The sequence below is a fragment of the Lipotes vexillifer genome, unplaced genomic scaffold (assembly GCF_000442215.2).
Source record: "Lipotes vexillifer unplaced genomic scaffold, Lipotes_vexillifer_v1.1 scaffold252, whole genome shotgun sequence".
Classification (NCBI taxonomy): Eukaryota; Metazoa; Chordata; class Mammalia; order Artiodactyla; family Lipotidae; genus Lipotes; species Lipotes vexillifer.
Genome location: NW_006773367.1, coordinates 3,510,094 through 3,536,059, shown reverse-complemented (window position 1 = coordinate 3,536,059; position 25,966 = coordinate 3,510,094). Strand labels below are relative to the sequence as shown.

General features: G+C 38.5%; 1 protein-coding gene across 1 annotated transcript; it reads left to right on the top strand.

The window, feature by feature from the left end:
* Nucleotides 1-6,915: 6,915 nt before the first annotated feature.
* On the top strand, nt 6,916-17,419 carry PRXL2C (peroxiredoxin like 2C). The gene is made up of 6 exons (XM_007448298.1): nt 6,916-7,144; nt 7,590-7,658; nt 8,556-8,609; nt 8,778-8,883; nt 13,139-13,270; nt 17,046-17,419. The coding sequence occupies exons 1-6, from the start codon at nt 6,929-6,931 to the stop codon at nt 17,171-17,173; spliced, it is 705 nt and encodes a 234-aa protein (XP_007448360.1). The 5' UTR covers nt 6,916-6,928; the 3' UTR covers nt 17,174-17,419.
* The last annotated feature ends 8,547 nt before the right edge of the window (nt 17,420-25,966 follow it).

The following is a 25,966-nucleotide window of genomic DNA, read 5'->3' as shown; positions in this document are numbered from 1 at the left end:
TAATCATTTTTTATAGCAAATTTAGGTAAGCTAAACCAAAAGGAGAAGGTTGCTAGGGCTTCTGGGGATGAACATGTTCTATGTCTCTTCATCGCACCTGAACTAGAAAATGCAGCTCTGTTGCAACTGGGATCCATCTTGTGACCAGCCTAAGGGCAATGCCGATACAAAGGAGGATTGAACCAAGAGAACAGCTAGGAAGGAAGCCCTGATTTTGCCACACCTAGAAACTGACTTGTCCGTGAATTTCCTGTTATGGTAGATAATAAATATCCTTATGATGCAAAACAGTTTGAGCCAAGGTTTTCTGTCACTTGAAAAGAAAATTATCATAAATGATACAAGTTCTCATTATACTTTATTCATACTTCTGCTATATTACTTATTGCCCTTCATCACAACTATTTATTCTGAGTTTATCTTCCCAACTAGACTACTTTCTCCTTCCCTTGAGCTTGTCTTAATTATCTTAATCTTTCTAGTTTCTAACAATGCCTGACACAGGGAAGTTACTAAGTAAATATTTGTTGACTCTGTGACTGGTTCTGCCTGTTGCATCCTGATTTCAAGGATTTGGGGCGTTTATATGAAACATAGTTTGTATTCGTAAGCTTAAAGTGTAAAGGAAACTACAGTACATTGCAATTAATACTCCAAAAAACAAACACATTTGAGAGTAACCAAATGAAACATCCATACCAGAATAAGCCAAATTCTGTGGTGATCATTTGTGGCTTTACTCATGCTTTCTTCCTGTCACTTGGACTCTAGAACATTTTTTTAAACTTTACTTTTGGAACTAATTTTAGATATACAGATGAATTGCAAAATAGTACAGTGCTCCTATTTACCCTTTACTCACTTTCCTCTAATATTAACATCTTATATAGCTATAATACATTTGTTAAAACCAAAAAATTAACACTGGTACAACACAACTCACTAAAGTTCAGACTTTATCCAGAGTTCCCCAGTTTTTCCACTAATGTCCTCTTTCTGTTTCAGGATCCAGTTCAGGATACCACACTGCATTTAGTTATCATGACTCCTTATCTCCCATCCGTGATGGTTTCTTGGTCTTTTATGACATTTAACACTTTTGAAGAGTATTGGTCAGGTATTTTGTAAAATGTCCCTCAAATTTTGTTTAGCTAGAGCCTTTTCCATTTTTTTCTTTCTTCTTTTCTGATGTGTGAAGCTTTCTAAAAATTCTTTTGTAGTAATAATAATGCCTTATTTTAGGATATTTTATGCTTTGCAGACCAACGTCACTACATTCCTTTGGTGAGTCTCATCTCCACCTGGAGAAGTGACTCAGAAAGAACATTTCTCGGGCTTCCCTGGTGGCGCAGTGGTTGAGAGTCCACCTGCCAGTGCAGGGGACGCGGGTTCGTGCCCTGGCCCGGGAAGATCCCACATGCCGCGGAGCGGCTGGGCCCGTGAGCCATGGCCGCTGAGCCTGCGCATCCGGAGCCTGTGCTCCGCAGCGGGAGAGGCCACAACAGTGAGAGGCCCGCGTACCGCAAAAAAAAAAAAGAAAGAAAGAACATTTCTCCCCATATATGGGAAAGCACTCATGGAAAGATGCTGTAAGGAGGAGGCTGAAAGCACCAAAGCACCTGTAGGAATGAAGCCTGTGAGACAGGCTGGGACTTGGGACCTGGGACCCTTTGCTGCAGTGCTTATGATCTCGGGTGGCCTCAGCCTGCAGCGGTTTGAAGCAGGATTTCAGTTCCCAGCCACAGATTGAAGTCAGGTCGCAGCAGTGAGAGCGCTGAATCCTAGCCACTAGACCACCAGGGAAGAGTGGCCAGTGAGAAGGCCCTGGCCTGTCAGCTGTGTAGAAATGAATTTCCACATAGAGTCAGAAAGTAGTGAAACAAGTGTTATGAGGAAGAAAAAGAGTACATATGTGTGGATAGACACACGGGCGGGCTCAGAGAGAGAGTCATGTCCTCCAGGTAGTTTGAATCACCTTTATGGGGCATTTCTTCCAGGTTTCCTTTGGCCAATCATCTTGCTTTGCCTGGTTCTGAGTCCATATATGGTATATCTCAGGGTCCTCCCATGCGCACATCTCATAGGCATGATAGATTCTAGCGAAGAGGCCTATGGGTAGGTTGGCATCACTTACTGTGGGGTGGCGCCCCCTCCCTTTTGACCTCCAAGGAGCCTCTCTATGCATGTGTAGTCAGGGAGGTCTCCTTGACTTCGAGAATCAGGAAAATGTGGTCTTTTATCTCTTATCTGGGCAGGACTCAGCTCTTCTCTAGCTCCTCAACTTGGAGTATCTGTCCACAGAGGACAATCTCTGGCTGCTCAGCCTGGGGCCCATCTATCTCCTGCCTCACTTACACCTGGACAAACATCTAGTCTAGTCCGAGCAACAGAATACAAAGAAACTGTAAGGGACTAAAAATAACTGTGTGCATTCGCAGTTGGGGCAAAGTATGAACAACAAGATGCAAACAAAACAAAAACCCAGCTGCCACTTCTGAGGTGTCAGAGCAAAAGCAGGGTACTGGGCATGATCCCTGCACACAGCACCACCAACAGGGTGACAGGCCACCCACGCCACCCCTTCCACCTGACACACGGGTCCGCCCCTACCCTCACCCCATTTAAGGGATCAGCTTGCCCCAGCTCAGGGAGCGAGCAAGGGAGCCTATTACTTGTTTTCACTCCCTCGTGCTGCAGCACCAGTCCCAATAAAGCCTTGTCTGAATTTCTTGTCTGGCCTCTTATCAATTTCTATTGATTAAAGAGTCCAAGAACCCAGGTTGGTAACACCTGGACATGAGGTCAGTGAACTGGACCAGGCCTGAAGGGAGCTGGGCTTGAACATGTGAGTTACCCTAAGAGGGTCAGATTCCGTACCTCCATGGGCGTAAGTGGTTTATAAAATACCTTCCAGTATTAAAATCCTCTATTATCTGTGTATTTCATTTCTCCTGCTAATACTGCACTCTATTGACACTAATCCTTAACAGCTAATAATAAAACCCAAAAGTTGCCTTTCAGAGATAGCGCTCTACTGTACCTTCTTCTTTCTTAGACAAAGGGAGCAAAGTGAAACCTTGCTCTCTGGGCAAGGCTCTCTTCAAAAGGCTGATAGGGTATATTGGCGACAACTTATCCCTTCAGCCTGAGCTACTTCTCAATGAATTAACCTCTTGGGAGACACATTCCTTGTTTCAGAAAAACCAGGCTTCATTAGTGACAGCAGCGGACATGAATTCACCAGGAATGTACTATTTTCAGACTGAAGTGCAGCAGCAGAACTCAGCCAGGTGTGTGGGTGATAATGGCATCCCAGAAACATAGTGGAGGAGAATAAGATGAAAGGCTAGGGAGGGGGCAGGAAGGTAGAGGGAGAACTACAAGAGGATAAGGGCAAGCAAAGAGAAGTTTATCCATTGATGAGTATTTATTGGGTACTCTCTATGTTCCAAGGTCTGTGATAGATGCTGGAGATATGCAGAACAAAATGGACAGGGACTTGAGTTTATACTCAAGAAATGGACAAGAAGGGTAAGGGAGGGATAAATTAGGAGTTTGGGATTAGCAGATACAAATTACTATATATAAATATATAAATATTTATAAATATATATATAAATATATAAAATAAATGAACAACAAGGTCCTACTGTATAGCACAGGAAACTATATTCAATATCCTGTAATAAACCATAATGGAAAAGAATATGAAAAAATATATGTACATATATACGTATAACTGAATCACTTTGCTGTATACCAGAAACTAACACAACATTGTAAATCAACTATACTTCAATAAAAAAAGAAATGGACAAAAACCAAAGAATTATTTAATCATAACTGTAACAAATGCTTTAAAAAAAAAAAAATGTGCAGTGTACCAAATAACCAGAAGTTAGGAGGTCAGGAAAATTTGATAAGTTGGAATATTTGATGGTCTGGAATATATGATGTACCAAGTAACATATTCCCAGGTTCAACCAGGAAGTTTTGGGGAGCTTTGACCAGCTATTGGTCACAGTGTGAAGACAGTGTGGTTAGAGTCAGTGGTTAGCATCTAAACCAGGGAAACCTGGGCATCTACTGTCAGGTGAGGCTCACCCCTGGAATAATCTGAATGAAACAGAGCCGGCTGGGTGTTAGGTTGATGGGTGTCTGTGGACTGGCAAGCCTGCAGTTGCATATGTCCTCTGAGCTCTTCCCTGCTTGTTTCAGACAGTGGGAAACACCATTTCTGTAAGGCACTGTGACTACCTTGCTCCCATTCATACTCGATCCACGCCAGATGGTGAAAGGTCTCTTAGCGCCACCCTATCTTGCACATTCCCATGCATTCACCAGTCAGACAATATTCATGGAGGCCTACAATGTGCCAGGCCTTGCGCCAGTCTGCGAAGATATTACAGTGCTGCAGAAGGCAAGGGGCTTACTGTCTGATTCAAAGCTTTCCAAACTTTCTTGGTTCACAGTAGTTTATTTCTTGGTGTCAGCAGTTTATTCACAGCACCCTTAGGCCAAAAGAAATTCCTATCAGTTCCTTTTATTTGTAAGTTAGATCCAAACAGCTTAATAAGTATTTATGTCTGAACAACTTAGCTATTTGAAGATACAACTATAAATTAAAAGAGAAAGTAATATTTTTATTTCATCCCAGAGTGTGCCTGCCTGTTGGACACTGCACAACTTCTCCAATCTTGGAATCAGACTGGACATCCCCAACCTCATTCCCTAAACACAGTGATTTCTGTGCGGTTCTAGGTTTTTTAATAATTTTTAAATTTATTTATTTATTTATTTTTGGCTGCATTGGGTCTTCGTTGCTGTGCAGGCTTTCTCTAGTTGTGGTGAGCGGGGGCTACTCTTCGTTGTGGTGCTTGGGCTTCTCACTCCGGTGGCTCCTCTTGTTGCAGAGCACGGGCTCTAGGCACGCAGGCTTCAGTAGTTGTGGCATGTGGGCTTCAGGAATTGTGGCTCACGGGCTCTGGAGCGCAGGCTCAGTAGTTGTGGCACACAGGCTTAGTTGCTCCGCGGCATGTGGGATCTTCCCGGACAAGGGATCGAACCTGTGTCCCCTGCACTGGCAGGCAGATTCTTATTCACTGCACCACCAGGGAAGCCTGTGCAGTTCCAGCTTTTTATCACAACTGTTAGAAACCCAACTTGGCAAAGATATGACGTTATTCAAAGAAATATAGTGGAAAAGAAATGTAGTCTAATGTGAAATCGTGAACTATCTCCACTCACAAGCAGGATGTCAGGAAGATAACCTCTGCTTCCCTCAAGTATTTAAAATATCCTGCTGTGTCCCTGAGAGTGCATCTGTGGCACTGGTGGAACATGACTTAGAAACAGGTCTATGATTAGAAATGTCCAAACCCACAGCAGAGTTTCTCAAACTGGGAGCACTTAAATCTGTGTTCAATAATGTATGTCTTCACACAACTGAAAGCCAGAGGATTAAGGATCAGTCTCTCCTGCACTTTGTGGCAGAGTGAAATTGGTCACTTTTACCTCACTAGCACTCTGCCCTTGATAAGTGTGATCCTGAAGGGGTTCCACTAGACAAATATCATAAATAGAGGATTGTATTTTCTGAACCACAAATCCAGAAACAAGGGTGGGTGAACTTATAAAGACAAAGAACCTGAATGTTGTCTGGTTCTGCCCTGGAAGACTTGGACACATGGTCACCATCTATGAGAAACCCCAGTGCAAGACCAACCTCCAAGTCCAGGACCAGCTGACTCTCACAGAGTCTGCAGAAATTCCTAAATTCCTCTATGCCTGCTTGCCTGCAGTCTGCCCCAGGAGAAATTAAGGTAGAACAGAGCCATTTAACTCCATCTTCCTCATCCCTCTCAATCCATCGTTTACACACACACACACACACACACACACATACACACACACACACACACACACACACACGAGTTATATCACTTGAGGGGCCTGGTAAACAGCTTTAGCAAAAAAAGTCTGAAGAAAGGACATGGACTCCTGAAACACCCTAGCACATTTATAAATAGATTTATTATACCTGCTCTTAAAAAATATAACTGAGGGAATTTTCTCAAGTGATAGCAATGGTCCATATTTTTATAGGATTGTGGATAACGGGTGGATAATCAGGCAAAACTCACCTAACTGTGGACAGATGCACACATTCTGACAGAGTAAAATAGAATCTAGGTGGTGGATATAGGAGTGTTCCCTGTAAAATTCTTTCAACTTTTTGGGCATGTTTTAAAATTTCCATGATAAAATTTTGGCAAATTTTTAAATTTAAAAATTTAATTAAAAAATAAAATTTAACTCCACTTAAGATTTGTACATTACACTGTATGTTAATGATACCTGCAAAAAACAAAAACAAAAAAAGCACGAGAACTGAGGAGGGAGTGGGTTAAAAACAGACTAGAAGGAAAAACAAATCTATCGGATCATAAAATGGATGTGCTTGGTAACTGGCTCTCTTGAACAGATAAGAACTAACTTCGACCCAGGCGGCTACGGAGAGCAGGGGTTGCTTTCTTCCTCATTAACTCCTTTCTCGGCTTGGAGCTCTCTGTCTCTCTCTCTCTCTCTATCTCCCTACCATGAATGGCTGGGTCAGAAAACGCGACAGCGGTCCCGTACCTTCCCGGAGCTTCGGAACCACCGGAGCTGCGTACAGAGACTTGGCGAGGCCTAACCTGGAAGACAACATGTGCGCCCCGGATTGCCCCCGCGCGCCTCACTCTCCCCGGGCGCCAGAGCGGGTCTGCACCTCAAGCAACTCCGCGCCGTGCGCCCCGCCCCGCCGTGCGCCCCGCCCCGCCAGTACGGCCCGCCCCGCCAGTAAGGCCCGCTCCTTACGCCCAGCTTGGGTAGCGACCCGGCCCACCAAAGATTCTGACCCCCACCCTCGCGAACCAAGGGCCCGCGGATGCAGGGCGCGATGGCCGCCCCATCCGTGGCCCCGGTCACGCGGCAGATCAGCGGCCGCGCTGCCCCAGCCCCAGTCCCAGACCCAAGCGGCCCCGAGAGCTGGCAGTCCCTGGCCGCCGCCGTGGCCGACCTGCCGGTGCTGGACGCCTCCGGGAGGCGGGTGCTGTTTGGCGCGCTGTTCCGGGAGCGCCGGGCTGTAGTGGTCTTCGTGCGGGTGAGCGCGGGGTGCGGGACGATCCGGAGCAGGGACCTCACCCGCAGGCTGGGACGGAGGTTGCTTCCACGGCCTCCGCTGAGGGGTGGTTACATCGGGCCCCTTGACGGGTCCAGGGCCCGAGAGCGGAGCCCGCCGGGCCTGGCCCTTCCCGTGGTCATCCGTTAGAAGCTTCCGGAATGCGAACTGCTCCTCTCGCTTCCTTGAACGGGAATGGAAAAGCAGCCCGCCAAGCCAAGGCCATTTTCTCAGCGAGCGAAGAGGCCTAGCACAGACTGGGTGCGGCCTAATTTCAATGCATATTTGGGCGCCCCGACACCTCTTTCTACCCGTCTTGGGTGTTGTGTTAATTAGCATCACGCATAATGAAGTATTTGGTTGGCCCTTTCTGACCCCGGGCGTGTTAGTTGCTAACTTGTCCTTTTTGCCCTTATTGGGATTTCAGCATTTCCTGTGTTACATCTGCAAGGAATATGTAGAAGATCTGGCCAAAATCCCCAAGAGTTTCTTACAAGTAAGTTTCCTGAGAGTAAGCAGCAGCGAGCCCCGCTTCAGGGCGGCCTTGTGAAAATCACCTGCCATTTATAAGAAGTGCAACGGGATGAGGTGCGGAGTGCACCACCTCTCCAGCGCAGACACTCACAAACCCAGATTCTCACCATCCCACACATCTCTCCAACACCTCCAAAAAGGGGAGGCACGCGTTAGAAGTCTATTTCTGGCCTGTTCATTATTGCCTGGTTATGAACATACTAACCATAATAATAATTTTGATGTTACCTAATAACCTGCCTGTTCTCAAATGTTGATTGATAATGACCAAAAACAGAAATGCTAAAAATATTTCTTTCCCTTTATTTTTGTAATAAAGATACTCCAAATAGTTGTTCATTATAGGAAAATACCAATATATCTTAAAGGTGAAAATTTGTATTGTTAATGGAATGCATGTTCCACATTGGTCTGACAACCACATACAGGTGTGTTTCTTCAGGCATATAGAGGTTTGTCCCCAGCTGAGCTTTTGAGTGAATGCATTGGGTAGATTTTGTAAAACTAAGGTCCATTTTCAGCAGACCTTATCAATTGAGATGTGAAAGAATAAAATTGTCTGATTAAATAACCCTACTTTAATAGTTTTTATTCTTGTTTAATGTATGCCTTTGGGAGAAGTGTAGAGAACTACTGACTCTATTATTTTGAAACTCTTACGTAGCAAAAGAATTATCTGAATTAATTGAACATTTTAGCATACATCTCTTTGCTTTGACTCACACAATTTTTCTCTTTATACCATTCTTCTAGAAGCCTATAGGTGGCATTAGAATGGAACAAAAGAGTTGGATTAGGGGAAGTTGTATGAAACATGTGATTTCCAATAATATGTACATGTCTTTTTTCTCTCCTAAAGGAAGCAAATGTCACTCTTATAGTGATTGGACAGTCATCCTACCATCATATTGAGGTAAATATATAGCAAATTGGGACTCTAACAGGTTAAATCTCTTTCAGACATAAAAATTATATTATTTGAATCACTAAATGTAGGCTAAATTTACTAAAATTAAGTCAGATTATCACTATTTTTCTCCCATTTCTTTTTATAAAAATTCCAACTATATTCTTTTTTCAGCCTTTCTGTAAACTGACTGGGTATTCTCATGAAATCTATGTTGATCCTGAGAGAGAAATTTATAAAACATTGGGAATGAAAAGAGGTGAAGAAATTGCCTCCTCAGGTAAGATATGATATGTCTCAAGTAGAAAACACTAATGGTGTATTTCACATTTCACATATGCATATATATGCATAGGGGAACAAATGGTAAATTCATAAATCAGCCTGCTTTTTATGATTCTAGTAAGTGATCCAGATTCATGAGACTCTAAAAGATTCATTTCCTGGATGTAATGACATGGAAGGCTGTTGGCGAAGTACTAAATGAATGAAAAATGCAAGTTGCAGAGCAGTGTTTTTAGTATGATTCCATTTTTGTAAAAATAAAAACCATTTTCCTAAAGATCTATACTATATATGTGTGAAATGGAAAACGTTTTAAAAGATATTGCAATGATTACCCCAAGGCATGGCTTTTGAATTTTTTACAATAAGTACATTTTACTTTTGTAATTACGAGAAAAAAATATTGCTTAAGTTAATATTTTTTCATACCTCAACAAAATGGCTTTGAACGCTCTATGTTCTTTAATAGATGAAATCTTAGTTTTCATTTAAAGCCCAACTCAAAGGGGCTCTTAATAGCTCTTCAGGCAGAAGCAATTGCTTCCCTCATTGTATTTTAATAGCACCTTGTACTCGATTATGTACTCTATAATTGCACTTAAGGTGGTGGGTAGTATAGTTAGTTGAAAAGTTTGATGTTTTATTCATCTTTATATGGTCCATATTCCCTGCCCTTACACAATTCTTTACAATTAAGTGTATAATAAGCTTTAGGTGAACTATTTGTGTATATTTTAGGTAGAAAGAGCTTGGCTTCTGAAATACCAAATAAGAGAACTCAACTTGAACTCAAATCACTTATTCTCAACAAATGCTGAGAATGACACCCATGGCACCCACTGTGTTGGATGTTCCTGGGAGGACTGTGATAAAAGACACAGCCCCTGCCAACCCAATGCTCATAATCTACTCTGGGAGACAGAAGCAAACAGTCAACTCCATTACAGTTTAGGGCTCATAAAAAAGGAGAGCATGTACTGGCAATACCTATAATGCAGAAATGCCTATAACACCAGAAATGCACGGGGAGAGAAGAATCTGGGAAGGCTTCTTAGAGGCGGTGTTGTCTAAGCTCCTTCTTTAAGGAGTTAGCTGGGTGAAGTGAGGCTGGGAATGGTGCAGCTGACGGAAAGTAGCACGCGCAAAAGCACACAGGTATGAAAAAATGTGACTGTTGGAGAAGTGCAGTTCCCTGTGTCTGGCCAGAGTCTAGGAGCCAGTTGGGGGATTGCATGAGCCAGGGGACTGAATCTGGGAACATGCCAAGGAGTTTGGATTTGTTCTGGAGGCAGTGGGGGAGTCATAAAAGAATTATATTTGAGTGGAGAAGGGATACAGTCTTGTTGCCAGGTGGAGGAGCAATTGGAATGTGCCAAACGGGAGTCATTGATATTCTTGACAAGTTTGTAGTAATAGGCTAGGAAGAAATAACACGGCACTGCCTGAAGTAGGGATGCAGAGGGACAGATCACAGAGCTACTTATGAGGTAGAGTTGACAGGATCCCTTTACTGAAGTTTTTAAAGAAAGCAACCTAAATTTTATTAAAACCAATGATGAGATAGCATAAATACAGAATTTACTCATTTTTCCCCTCTCTTTTTAGTGTAGGAAATTGCAACAGTACAGATTGTGAACCTTTGTCTTTTGTAGACTGTTTTCCTGTGCTATAGCAGAGTCTCAGCATGTGTAAGATCTGTTTGTCATTTAGCCACTTTAGATATAAACTGTGAGTTTCACTTTAGTAACACCTCACCATTCATTGCCTCAATAAAGATGTGGAATTGCAAAGAAAACAGATGCTTGTGATTATAAGAGAGAGTATATTCAAATCATTTAAACTCCTTTGATCTGTGTTAAAGTACTGTATTTCCAAACAGAAAACATTAGGTTCTCACAAAATAATTTTTTAAAGTTCCTGCCTGAAAAAGCACAAATCTCAGAATCAGTTTCAGAATAATCCTACTTGAAAATTATGACACTGAAAATAAAATATAATAATTTAAAATTAATGGGACAGTTTATAAAGACAAAGAGTAAGAAAATAAAGCCACTAAATTCAAGGGAGTAATGGGTTTACCCAGTATTTCATTTTGCCTTACCATAAGCCAATTTATGGTGTTAAATCTACAATGATTACTGTAGACAGCACATAAGCACAATGCAGAAAACACGCCTCTTATAATACTTACTTAATCTAATGTTTCAAGTTAAAATTCTGGTCTTGAGTCCAAGAAAAAAATGAAAAACAAGAGTTTTACACATAACTAAATTCGTACTAGCAAAATTAGATTGTGCTTTACAGCAAAGATTGTGAAATTCTAGGTTGTGAAATCTTCAATTGAATTTCTAAAATTTCAGAAATGTTAAATGACCCTTCTTCAGACATGAGGAGATAGTTTGGATTTATGGACATCTATTTTAAGTATAAAATCCTAAAAAACAGTAAACTTTAGTCCTTTACCCATGTCCCTAAGCTAATGAGCCTGTATTTGTTTCTTGGTGAGATGAATGTCCAACCTAATATAAACATGAAAGAAATAGAAAAGTTGGAGAGATGAAGGAAATAATAGGTATCTGGAAATATTAAGAAATCAGGCAGGTCAAAGGCAGCATAATCATCAAAATAAAAAGCAAAAAGTACTAGTAGGAACCGACCGCAGGGCTGAGGGTTAAGCTCTGTGCTGTGACCCGGCAGGAGAAGATGAACGGGACTGGTAACTGCTGTGGACATGCACCCGGAGGGGCAGACGGTGGGCGAGAGGACCTGGGCCATGGTGTCTTGCTGCTCAACCAGTCATTCTCTGGCCTCAGAACTGGTGGAGTCCAAAATTTTAAAAAACTAAAAAGACATAAAAGGCAGGGATAGGAAAAAGATAAGTTACAAGAAAGGTAGAGACTGAGTTTCTTTACTCAAAAGGGAGTGGAAGACTTCCCCGGTTGTGCAGTGGTTAAGAATCCGCCTGCCAATACAGGGGATGCGAGTTCGAGCCCTTGTCCGGGAAGATCCCACATGCCGCGGAGCAACTAAGCCCATGCGCCACAACTACTGAGCCTGCGCTCTAGAGCCCATGAGCCACAACTTCTGAGACCATGTGCTGCAACTACTGAAGCAACAAGAGAAGCCACTGCAGTGAGAAGCCTGCACACCGCGACAAAGAGTAGCCCCCACTAGCAGCAACTAGAGAAAGCCTGCGCGCAGCAACAAAGACCCAACCCAGCCAAAAATAAATAAATAAATAAAATATTAAATTACTTTAAAAAAAGGGGGGGGGTGGGGGAGTGGAAGTGAAGTATCAGTTACTGTGAGAAAGGAAATAGAAAAACTGACAGCCAAGCAAAGATGGAGTGGTAGCTATAGTTGCTATTGTTACAGCTAAACCGCAAAGTCTCAGTAGCATAATGTGGGAGAAGGTTCTTTTTCTTTCACATTTCAAGAAGGGTATATCTATTGCGTGCTTGTCCAAGCAGCAATTCGGGGACACAGTAGGAAAGACTCAGGCCCTTTCTATCTTGTGGCCCTGCCATTGTCAATCCAGACTTCGAAGGATGTAGAAGAAACATGGAGAATCACTCCCTGAGAGGTTTTTAAGAGGTGCCCTGGAAGTGGCACACGTCATTTTACTCATTGGTTAGAGTGTAGTCACATAGCCGTACCAAACTCCAGGAAATGTTTAGCTGTGGTCCCAGGAAGAGGAAAGGGGTTTTGACAAGCGTATAACAGTCTGTGCCACAATGTCTCCGGAAGAGGAATGTAGTTATCTATTAGTTGGTAAGAGACTAAACAAAACACAAATGGGGAATTAAAAAGGAAAGCACTACCAGTTTGACAAGTCTGTAGCTGACGTTTTTCTGTGGCAGAAAATGATCTGGGTCTGTCATCTCTTCTTCCTTTAAAGCGGTAGTTCTCAACTGGGAACGACTTTGACCCCTCCCCCCAGGGGACATTTGGCATGGTCTGGAGACATTTTCAGTTGTCACAGCTTGGCGAATGGTGGTTGCTATGGCATCTAGTAGGTACAGAGAGCAAGGATGATGGTAATCACCCCACATTGCACAGGACAAAGAATTATCTGGTCTAAAACATCAGTAGTGAAAGGCTGAGAACTGTTCTTTGAAGGAAGAAAAAAAGACAAGTCAAAAGTAAGAGGACACATAAGAAAGAGACTGTTTTCTAGAAATACTAATGTTATCTTAATATCTAATCAAATATAAAATGACAACTTCTAAAGACAGTTCCTAATATTTCAGGACAGAGCCCCCATATAAAATCAAATATACTCTCAGGAAGCATTCGGAGCCTGTGGCGGGCAGTGACTGGCCCTCTTTTTGATTTTCAAGGAGATCCAGCTCAGCAAGGTGGAACACTCATTTTAGGTCCAGGTAAGCATCAAAGCCCAGCTTCAAGCAGTACACTTCTCGTGCTTTTTAGAAGTCCAGAGGCCATCCACTTTCTTCATAAAATAGCCACCATGTAAAAATGGGCAACTGGACATGGTAACAGTCAGGATGCTGTGCTTTCATAGGGGTCATCGTTTGTTTTCAGATGCTCCTGTGTATTTTTGATGTTTGTTTACTGGATGTAATGTGGCCATGATTCCGTACCTGAGTGATTCCAAGTATTTGGATAGAAGAAATCAGCAGTGGTTTGGTGACTTGTATGTGGCTATAACACTCTTTAAAAATTTCAGTGGAGGTGAACATTTTCAAATGGGAGAAAACCATCAAGAACTTTTTTTTGTCAATAGAAGAATCAAATCTAGTTATTTATATCCAACAAAACTAGCAGACTTGCCCTACGTCAGAAAGCAAGTCAAGGGGAATTCCCTGGCAGTCCAGTGGTTCGGGCTCAGTGCTTCCACTGCAGGGGGCATGGGTTCGATCGTGGTCAGGGAATTAAGATCCTGCATGCTGAGCAGCATGGCCAAAAGAAAAGGAAGCAAGTCAATCCCAGGGGCAGCTTATTCAGTAACAGTTACTCTAAGCTGCATCCTTTAAATAGCTTTCTCTTTTAATTTAATTTAATTTTTATTCTATATTGGAGTATAGTTGATTTACAATGTTGTGTTAGTTTCAGGTGTACAACAAAGTGATTCAATTATACTTATAGATATATCCATTCTTTTTCAGATTCTTTTCCCATATAGGTTATTACAGAATATTGAGTAGAGTTCCCTGTGCTATACAGTAGGTCCTTGTTGATTATCTATTTTATATATAGTAGTGTATATATGTTAATCCCAAACTCCTAATTTATCCCTCCCCCCAACCTTTCCCCTTTGGTAACCGTAAGTTTGTTTTTGAAGTCTGTGAGTCTGTTTCTGTTTTGTAAATAAGTTCATTTGTAGATTTTTTAGATTCCACAAATAAGTAATATCATATGATATTTGTCTTTCTTTGTCTGACTTACTTCATTTAGTATGATAATTCCTAGGTCCATCCATGTAGCTGCAAATGGCATTATTTCATTCTTTTTTGTGGCTGAGTAATATCCCATTGTATAAATGTACCACATCTTCTTTATCCATTCATCTGTCCATGGACATTTAGGTTGCTTCCATGTCCTGGCCATTGTAAATAGTTCTGTAATGAACATTGGGGTGCATGTATCTTTTTGAATTATGGATTTCTCTGGATATATGAACAGGAGTGGGATTGCTGGATCATAAGGTGGTTCTGTATTTAGTTTTTTAAGGAACCTCCATACTGTTCTCCATAGTGGTTGTACCAATTTACATTCCCACCAACAGTGTAGGAGGGTTCCCTTTTCTCCACACCCTCTCCAGCATTTATTGTTTGTAGAATTTTTGATGATGGCCATTCTGACTGGTGTGAGGTGATAACTTCATTGTAGTTTTGATTTGCATTTCTCAATAATTAGCAATGTTGAGCATCTTTTTGTGTGCTTTTTGGCCATCTGTATGTCTTCTTTGGAGAAATGTCTATTTAGATCTTCTGCCCATTTTTTTATTGGGTTGTTTTTTTGATATCAAGCTGCATGAGCTGTTTGTATATTTTGGAGATTAATCCCTTGTGGGTTGCTTCGTTTGGACATATTTTCTCCCTTTCTGTGGGTTGTCTTTTCATTTTGTTTATGGTTTCCTTTGCTGTGCAAGAACTTTTAAGTTTAATCAGGTCCCATTTGTTTATTTTTGTTTTTATTTTCATTACTCTAGGAGGTGGATTCAAAAGATATTGCTGTGATTTATGTCAAAGAATGTTCTGCCTGTGTTTTCCTCTAGGAGTTTTATAGTATCCAGTCTTACATTTAGGTCTTTAATCCATTTCGAGTTTACTTTTGTATATGGTGTTAGAAAATGTTCTAATTTCATTCTTTTATATGTGGCTGTCCATTTTTGCCAGCACCCCTTATTGAAGAAACTGCCTTTTCTCCATTGTATATTCTTGCCTCCGTTGTGGTAGATTAATTGACCATAGGTGCATGGGTTTATTTCTGGGCTGTCTACCCTGTTCCATTGATCTATAAATAGTTTTACTGATCAATTTGTACCACCTGAAATTCCTTTGGCTTCCCTCTACAAAACGGTTGGGCATTGGATCTCTACCATGTTCGAGTACTGCAGTCAGGGAGAAACACCCAAAAAGCTTAAATCACTGTGTGCTGTAAACGGATTTTTCTTGGTTCTTCTTCTTGTTTAAAACTGTTCATATTAGTGAGCAGAACTTCTACGGGTTATAAAATTAACATTGACTTTAACAAATTTCAGATGTCTATAAGAAAGTCTTTAGAAGGAGGATTTTGACCAAATATCATAACTTTTTTGGTTTTTTTACAACTGGAACTCTATAGCTAGCTAAAATCTTTCATTTTATTTAATCTCCCTTTCCCTCTCTCTCATGAATTTACACTAGTTAGACTAGCCGGAAAAAAAGCCTTGTTTTATGAGAATATATCCTGTAAATTAGCCCAGAATGGCACTGAGCCATATTTCTGAATGAATTATTTCCATCCTCAGACTTGTAAGGCATTATTTTTTGAGTCCCTCATCTCCAGGTTTCAGCATCATTTGAGCACATGTTCTGTTGTGTGAGAATGAAGAGCACACAGAAAGCATCATTTGTGTGTCAAGTTGAGAGCAGACTTAATAAAGAGAAAATTTTGATACTACCCATTGGAAAAATTGTAGCTCCTTTAAGGAAAGAGCTGGGTTTACTTACTTATTTATACAAATCTCTTACAAGGTTGACCAAGTATTTCATTTTGCCTTATTTGATAATAAGCCAGTTTATGATATTAAATCTACAGTGATTACTGTAGACAGCAGATAAATACAATGCAGAAAATATGCCTCATAATATTTACTAATCTAATGTTTTAAGTTAAAATTCTGGTCTTGAGTCCAAGAATCAAAGTAAACAGAACACAGACTATAAATTACGACTATTTGGGCTTCCCTGGTGGCGTAGTGGTTGAGAGTCCGCCTGCCGATGCAGGGGACGCGGGTTCATGCCCCGGTCCGGGAGGATCCCACATACCGCAGAGCGGCTGGGCCCGTGAGCCATGGCCGCTGAGCCTGCGTGTCCGGAGCCTGTGCTCTGCAACAGGAGAGGCTGCAGCAGTGAGAGGCCCGTGTACCGCAAAAAAAAAATACAACTATTTCTTTTGAGCAGATAAAAGAATTGTGAACATCTAAGTGTATTGTAACTGATTGTCTTAATGCCCTTATTTTTTTCAGCCTCTTTTGGTCTATGGTTATAATGTAGATAGCCTATTAAACCAGTATTTGGGAGTGAATTTTTTAAGGAAGTGATTTATTCTATTATTACATTTAAGAAACAGATGATTTTCCAGCTTGATATTTATGCTAATTCGATATTCTGCCTGTCTGTTTGACAGGATATTTTATTTAATTACATTTAATAAAACCTAACAGACGGTTATAATTTAAGAATCTTTCCCCTTGGATCTCATAAAACATTACGTATTAGCCTTATTTAATGATAATTTTTGTCATGCTTTATTACCTTAATTAAAAATTATTATGTCATTATATAGAGAATACTATGTACTCTAGGTAAATAATTTTCTCTTCTGGACTAATTTAAAGTTAAAATGCTTCCTTGATTCTAGTAAGCAATAAATCTAATGAATAACACTGTATGTCAACCTTTACCTTTTATTCTTATTCTCTTCTAGGTAACAACATCCATTTTATACACTGTGATAGGAATAGGTTGGATCACAAACCCATCAACTCTGTTTTACAGCTTGTAGGAGTTCAGCACGTGAACTTTACAAGCAGACCTTCAGTTATCCATGTGTGACATTACAGACTCTGTCGCTTTCAAATGGACCTTGGGATATGACCTGAATTGTGGGAGTGTAGTATACTTATGCAGTGCCTAACTTGTTGGCTCTTCCCAGCCTTTGAGGAGTTATGAAACCATAAAGAGACCATGTACCACCAGTTGAATAGCATGCTGAAAGGCATCAGTTGTCAAAAATGTGATGTATATTTATAATTTTATAGCTTTTAAAGTTTTATTTTCTATAAAAATTTTTGTAAAAAATTTAAATTTTATTTTTGCAAAATAAAACTTTAAAAGCTGTAAAATTATAAATTCCATTCTTTATTTTACATTATGATATATCCATTCAATGAAGGTTTTTTTGGCCATTAAAATCATAAATTCTTATGAAGAACATATAAGGAGAAAGGGAAGCAACCCAAGACCATTTTATCCATTGAGAAAAGCAGGATCTCAAATTCTGTAAACAGTATAATCACATTTTTGTATGTATATGTTTATATTTTTGTATGCTTAGAAAGAAAGACAGGAAGTAAACACACCAGAGTATCACCAGTTAAGTATCTCTAGGTGGTAGGATTACAAGTGTTTTTATTTTCTTTTCCATACTTTTTTATATTTCCCAACTATTCTACAATGAACATGATTCATTTTTTTGGCAAGGAAAAGGTCTTTAAAATTATACGAAGAATATATCCCTATGTAGCAAGTTCCACAAAGGTACAATTATATAGGCTGCAGTCCACAAGTTTCTATCCTGATTGCTTCACTCAGAGGAAATACAGCAGATCGAACCTTCACAGAGCCTGTGTTCACAGCATCTTGACCACAAACCCACCGTCCATTTCACTAGGATTTCGTTTGGGGCAACTGGGGCAGGGGTTGCTGGTAAAAGGAGAAAAATATGTTTTAGATATTTAAGATATGTATAATCAGTATGCTTTCTGAAAGGAAATTTTAAGAATTGTTTGAACTAAAAACCAAAAAAACTTTGTAATTTAAATGTACACTGTGGTTAGGTTGTATATTCCTGGACAGTTTCTATTTCTCACCTCCAAGTTTCCTTTATTTAGCAGACTATTGTCATCTTTTATTTTTCTGGAATCATAATATGTTTTGTTGGAAGTGTCCCAGGAATTCTGGTGAAAAGTACAGCAAAATTAAAGTATTTGTAATTATTAGCAAGTATAATACTGCTTTGAACTTATACAAGCATATGGAGTCATACACAAAATATAAATTTAAAGTGTCCAAAAATTTGAATCTATTTTCATGTGTATATAAATGGAAAATCATGTTTTTAATCAATAAAAATGAGTTATCTTATAAAAGTTAAAATTAAGGTATTTTGTGCTATTTTTTATAGTAAGGAGACTGGTGGCCCAGATCCTTCTACTCATTTTAGACTTAAAACTGCTGAATCACAGCTTATACAAAATTTATATATTTACATTTATAATATACATTACAAAAATGTACACCACATTTTTTAAGATACATAAATGTTCTTTATGTGGTTTCATGGAGGAACAGTTACATAAATACAGTGCAGTAGTAAATTGCCTACCCAAACAAACATTTAATATAAAAATTACTTACAATAGGTGCTGTGAAACATATAAACATACTCCATATCCAATAATGTACTGGATGCAAAATTTTGAAAAACCTTTTGGTGATAAATATGTAGAAGTGCTGGATAAAAAAAATTATAACATCTAACAGTTTTGTGGTGCTAATTATTTGCCAGGTACTATTCCAAGTGCTTTACATACATTAGCTCTGTGGAATTGATATTACTATCATTATTATCATTGTCAACTCCATTCTACAGAACAGAAACAACATCTTTTTTTTAAGTTGAATTTACAAGTAAGGAAACTCCACAAGGGCCATACAGAAGCAGAAACCAGGCTGTTGACCATGTGTTGAAGCCATGGGCTGCCCTGAGGGCTGTCCCCCTCCCAGGAGTTAGAGAAGCCTGTTCCTTGGCCAACTCAAAGGCCTTACACTGTAGAGTTAAAAGTAAGACCACTAAAGCACTATCTGAGACCTGGAACTTCTGAGGGCTACAACAGTGTAAGAATGGGCTGCAGTCAAATCCATCTATAGACCAAGGAGCCCTGTGAGGAAATATGTTGTAAAATTTCTACAATGAACCTTTGTGGCAAAAAGAATTTCAGTAAAATGAAAGTTCATGTTTAATTTAAAAATTAAAAAAAAAATTCAAGTATTTTTGTTTCTCAAGGAGATCGATAACTAATAGCCTGCATAAAATGTTTGTTCGTGTTGCCATCTACCATGGTGGGGGGGCAAAGTGGAAACACTGACCACATGAAAACTGGAAGACAAACTTTCTAAAGAAGCAGCAACATCTACTTCAAGGTTAAGAGTTATTTTAAGAAGAGTGTTCCAGAAGATGATTTAAGACATGCAGTTGCAGAAGGTACACTTACACATCATTCTGTGAAGAACGATTTTTCATTTAGATCAGAGTTCTTTTAAATTAATTTCACTTATGTTCAATTCCAAGTTTTCTTGTGCACATTTAAAAAGTGAAGTGGTAGCTCTTCATGTACTGGCTCTGTTAGCAGAAAACTCTGAAAACAATTTCAGGATGCCAGTTTTAAATCAGTATTATCAGATGCTTCAAATAGAAAATCAGATAAACTCATTCCTTAAAAAGGAGCTTAAAAAAAAGATTCTTTTTTTTTTTAATCCAGTTTACAAAATCAAGGCAAAACTTTTGGAAGATGAAATATCTGACAGTATGGTGTGTGCTACTCTAAATTCAGTTTAAAAATTCAACGCTGAAGAAAAACTGATTTGTTTTTGTGGTGACAATATGAGCATAGATTTGGATGGATATATATTTTGATAAAAGTAATGTTCATACTATATTAAGAAACCTATGGGGCAGATGTGTTTTGGAATGTGTTGTGGTGCACGCATAATTCATAATTAGGTCCAAACAAGCTGTCAATCAAAACAGAGGTTATAGTTGTTAAAATTTACCAATTAAAAATTTTTTATTGTGGTAAAATATATACGACATTAAATTTACCATTATAAGCATTATTTATTGTAAAGTATACATAACATAAAGTTTACCATTTTAACATTTTTAAGTGTACAGTTCAGTGGCATTAGGCATATTCATATTGTTATGCAAGCGTCACTCCTATCCATCTCTAGAATTTTGTTATCTAATACTGAAACTCTGTACCCATTAAACAATAACTCCCCATCTGCCCATTCCCCAGCCCCTGGTAACCACTGTTCTAATTTCTATCTCTATAAATTTGACTGTTCTAGGTACCTCATGTATGTGGATCACACAATATATACCCTTTTATGTCCGGCTTATTTCACTAAGCATAATATCCTCAAGGTTCATCCATGTTATAGCATGTATCAGAATTTTATTACTTTTTAAGGCTGGATGTTCTTGGGGGTGTGTGTGTGTGTATTACATTTTGCTTATAAATTCATCTAGATAGTTGGGTTATTTCTACCTTTTGGCTATTGTGAATAATGTTGCTATCAACATTGGTGTACAAATAACTGTTTGAGTGCATGCTTTCAATTCTTTTGTGTATATTCCCACAGTGGAATACCCACAAGTGGGCATTCTGTTTGTTTTGAAGAACTGCAGTACTGTTTTCCATATCAGCTGTATCATTTTACATTCCCACCAGCAATGCACAAGAGTTCCAGTTACTCTACATACATTTTTCTGTTTTGCTTAAGAAAAAAAAAAAGCCATTCTAATGGGTATGAAGTGATATCTCACTGTAGTTTTGACAAAATGTGCCATTTTTTAAAAATGTATATACAGAGTGATAAGGCAACACAATGTGTGAGAGAAGCTGATGTTGAATAGCAATTTTTTAAAAAGCGAGCATGACACTGGGCACTTTATTGTTGTTGCCCACCATTAAGCAGACATTAGAAATGTTTGAAGTGTTGAAGAACTGCTCTGGTAAGTCAACCTGTGTTGTCCTCACTGATAGTGAACTTGTTTTATTAATGGATCCTGTATGTTTTGATTTCTTCTGCGTAGTAAGTTGGACTCTCAACCACTGTGCCACCAGGGAAGCCCTATAGTTTTGTTTTATAGTTTCTGAATTTATGATAGAGCTCCTATTTTTAATTCGGTAAAAGTGAATTCTGCATCAGAAAGGAATGAAATTTTTTTAAAAAAGGAAAAAAATGGCCTATGATTTTATAGCGTCAAAATATGGTGAAACATTCAAAAGAATTTTAAGTGGAGAATTTATTTTATGAGTTTTATCTTGTAAAAATTATGTGTTAAAGAAAGGCACTCTGGGCTTTCCTGGTGGCGCAGTGGTTGAGAGTCCGCCTGCCGATGCAGGGGACGCGGGTTCGTGCTCCGGTCCGGGAAGATCCCACATGCCCAGGAGCGGCTGGGCCCGTGGGCCATGGCCGCTGAGCCTGCGCGTCCGGAGCCTGTGCTCCGCAACCGGAGAGGCCACAGCAGTGAGAGGCCCGCGTACCGCAAAAAAAAAAAAAAAAAAAAAAGGCACTCTGAGTGGAAGCGAAAAATCAGTTTCTGAAAATGTTAGGGATGAATTATTTTTTTTATTGGATTATAGTTGATTTACAATGTTGTGTTAGTTTCAGATGTAAAGTGAATCAGTTATACATATACATATATCCACTTTTTTTAGATTCTTTTCCCATATAAGTCATTACAGAGTACTGAGTAGAGTTCCTTGTGCTATACAGTAGGTCCTTATTAGCTATCTATTTTACATACAGTAGTGTGTATATGTCAATCTCAGTCTCCCAATTTATCCCTCCCCCACAAGTATTTGTTTTTAATATGAAAATATTGACCTGAAAATATCCTTCATTTCACAAAATTTGTCCTGAGCTTACCAGGTACCTCAGTATCTGTAGAGACTGAATATTCTCAACTTGAAATGTGGACTACAGAGAAAACTCAGATGAAGAGGTCTACAATTCTAAGTCATTTAACCATAAAATGCAATGCTAGAGAAGGTTGCAAGGAATTTTATATAAAAGTTAAAAATAATAAAACCATATTGAAAAATACAGTTTTCAGAAATATACCAATGACATAGTATTAGAGACAGATTCAACTTACAAATGGACTAAAGTATATAAACATGGGCTAAACATAATTATTCTGCTTGCATTATTATTTATTTTTTTTTTTGCCACATAGCTTGTGGGATCTTAGTTCCCCAACCAGGATTGAACCCGGGCCCTCGGCAGCAAAAGCACAGAGTCCTAACCACTGGACTGCCAGGCAATTCCCTTTTTAAAGTTCAGATAATCAATGTAAAAAGTTTTAAAATGTATAGAAAAAAATTTTAATAGTTTTTAAGTAGATTATTTTAGGTCCCTTCACACTGAAACAATTGTCAATCAATATTTCAAGAAATTATATAATCTTAATTATTTTGTGGCTTTTTTCACTCTCATATGTTCTGGTTTGGACTATAGGTTATATGGTCACCTTATTGATCATCTTCATTGATGGTTGAAGCAAATAAAATAAATTTTAAAAATTAAGGATAAAGAACAGTTGAACAATAGAAATAATAAGCTTGATTTAATTAGCAAATTGAAACAATAATTAAAAGCACCTATCATTCTCAAGAACATAAAACATTAACCATATATTATCCCTTAAAGTAAATCTCGATAAATTTCAAAGACTCACTTTCATACAGACCATGTTCTGTTATCACACTGCAATGAAATTAGAAATCAATAACAACAACAAAAAACCTCTATAGACATTTTTAAATTTAAAAAACACTGAAAGTCATGGGACAAAATAGAAATTGTGATGGATGCTAAGAATTAGAACTGAATAATGACAATACTCATGGAATCCTTCAGAAATAGTATTTTAATGTAAATTTATACACTTAAACAGTCATATTAGGAAAGAAAAAAAAGGCTGAAAATTAATGTACTAAGTGTTCAACTTTAAGAAGTTAAAAAAGCAGCAAACTAGGGAATTCCCTGGGGGTCCAGTGGTTAGGACTCTGGGCTTTCACTGCTAAGAGGGTGAGTTCCATCCCTGGTTGGGGAACTAAGACCCCACAAGCCACGTGGCGAGGCCAAAACCAAAACAAAACAGCACAAACAAAAAAAAAGAAGCAAACTAAACCTGTATATATATTTAAAAAAAAGGAGATAAAAATTAGATTGGCCATTGATTAAAGAGACAAAGAAATAATAGGGAGGGACTTCCCTGGCCATCCAGTGGTTAAGAATCAGCCTTCCAATGCAGGGGACACGGGTTTCATCCCTGGTCGGGGAACTAAGATCCCACATGCCGGGGAGCAATTAAACGTGCATGCCACAACTGCTGAGCCTGAGAGCTCTAGAGCCTGTGCGCCACAACTAGAGAAGCCCGCACACCACAATGAAAGATCACGCGTGCTTCAACAAAGACCTGACGCAGCCAAATTAATTAATTAATTTTTTTAAAAAAGAAATAATAGGGAGATACAACAGGCCAAAATCTGGTATTAAGTAGACAAATCTGTGGCAAAACTGATGAAGGAAAAAAAGAGAGTAAGTACAAATATTAGTAGTAAAAAAGGGACATAGCTACATGCATAGTAGAGATTAAAATATAAAACAACTCTGAATAACTTTATGCCAATAAATTTGAAAATTTAGAGAAAATGACTATATTTTATCTAAGAAAATAGTAACTTTTCCAAAGTCTTAAAAAATATATAATAGAATACTATGTAACCTTATAACCACTTAAAAATGGAACCAGCAGTTTCTTCTGACAAAGAAAACACCAGATCAAGAGGTAAATTCTACCAAATTTTTACAAGTGAATTCTACCAAATTTTCAAGGAAAAGATACTTCCAATGTTTTTTTAAAATTAAAGTATAGTTGAATTGCAGTGTTTTGATGTTGTATTAATTACTTCTGTACAACAAAGAGACTCAGTTATAGGTATTTCCAATCTTATACAAACTTTCTGAGAATAGAAAAATGAGACTAATTTTACCTTGCTACTTCAATTGGACTAGGACAATAAAAGAAAGGAAAATCATAATTTTGACTCTCCCATGAACAAATGCAAAATTCCTAAAATGAATATTGGCAAGCAGAATCAAACAATATATAAAACATTTAATTTACCACAGTAGAGTTTATTCCAGGTATGCAAATTTGGTTTTACAGATAAAAATTAATACAATTCGCCACATTATCACATTTAAAGGAGAAAAAGTGTATATAGTTATTTCAAAGAAGCAGAAAAAGCACATGATAAAATTTAGCCTCTGTTCACATTAGAAAAGAAAACCTTAAGAAATCTAGGAATAAAAGGGAATTTCCTCAATTTGATAAAATCTATCTGCCAAAAACCTACAACAGATATCATATTTAATGAGAAAATGCCATAACTATTCTATTTTTAATAATTATTTATTTATTTGGTTGCACCAGGTCTTAGTTGCAGCAGGTGGGCTCCTTAGCTGTGGAATGCAAACTCTTAGTTGTGGCATGCAAACTCTTAGTTGCGGCATACATGTGCGATCTAGTTCCCTGACCAGGGATCGAACCCCAGGCATTGGGAGTGCAGAGTCTAACCAGTGTGCCACCAGGCAAGTCCCACTATTCCTTTTAAACAAAGGACTATGATGAGACTGCTCATTTTTACTGCTAACATTTGACATTATACCAAATTTCTAGCCAGTTCAAAACCACAAAAAATCTAACAAAAAGTATAAGAATTAGAAAAGAACTAAAACTCTAATTTATCACATATGCCATAATTGTCAACATAAAAAACCAAAAAGAAAATACTTAGAATTAGTAAGGTAAGTTGCTGAATATGACATCAATATTCAAAATTCAGCTGCATTTCTACATACCCTTAATAAATAGAAAACCTAATTTTAAAAACATTTATGGGAATTCCCTGACAGCCCAGTGGTTAGGACTCTGTGGTTTCACTGACGATGGCCTGGGTTCAATGCCAGGCCAGGGAACTAAGATCCCTCAAGCCACGCAGTGCAGCCAAAAATAAAATAAAATAAAATCATTTATAAGAGCAATAAAACTTATAAGGGACTCAGGAATAAATCTAATGTGTTAAACCTGAGAAAATTATATAACTTTATTAAAGAAATATTTAAAGGAGCTGATAAATGTAGAGGTATAACATATTCATAAAGAAGAATTCTCATTATCCTAAAAATGTTAGTTATTCCCAAATTGATCTACAAATGCCTAACAGAATCCTCACAGATTTTTTTCATGGAACTTGAAATGCTGGTTCCAAAATTTATGTAGAAGAGCAAAAAGTCAAGAAAAGCTAAGATATTCCTGAAGAACAACAAGCAAGAAGTGTCTTGTTCTATAAGATATCAAAATGCAGAATACAGCCATAACAATTAAGATGGTGTGGAATTGGAAAAATATATATACACAGGGCTTCCCTGGTGGTGCAGTGGTTGAGAGTCCGCCTGCCGATGCATCTGATCCAGCAATTTCACTTCTGGGCATTTACCTGAAGAAAACAAAAGATATAACAAAAGATATAAGCAAAAAAACCCAAAAGATATAAGTAAACCAATGTTCATTGCAGTATTATTTAAAATAGCCAAGATATGGAAGCAACCTAAGTGTTCACTGATAAACAGATAAACATGATGTGATATATATATATACACATATGGAATAGAATAGAGAGTCCATACACATACATAGACACTTGATATATGACCAAGTCTATGCTGCATAAAGGATAGAGAATTAATAAATAAATGGTACTG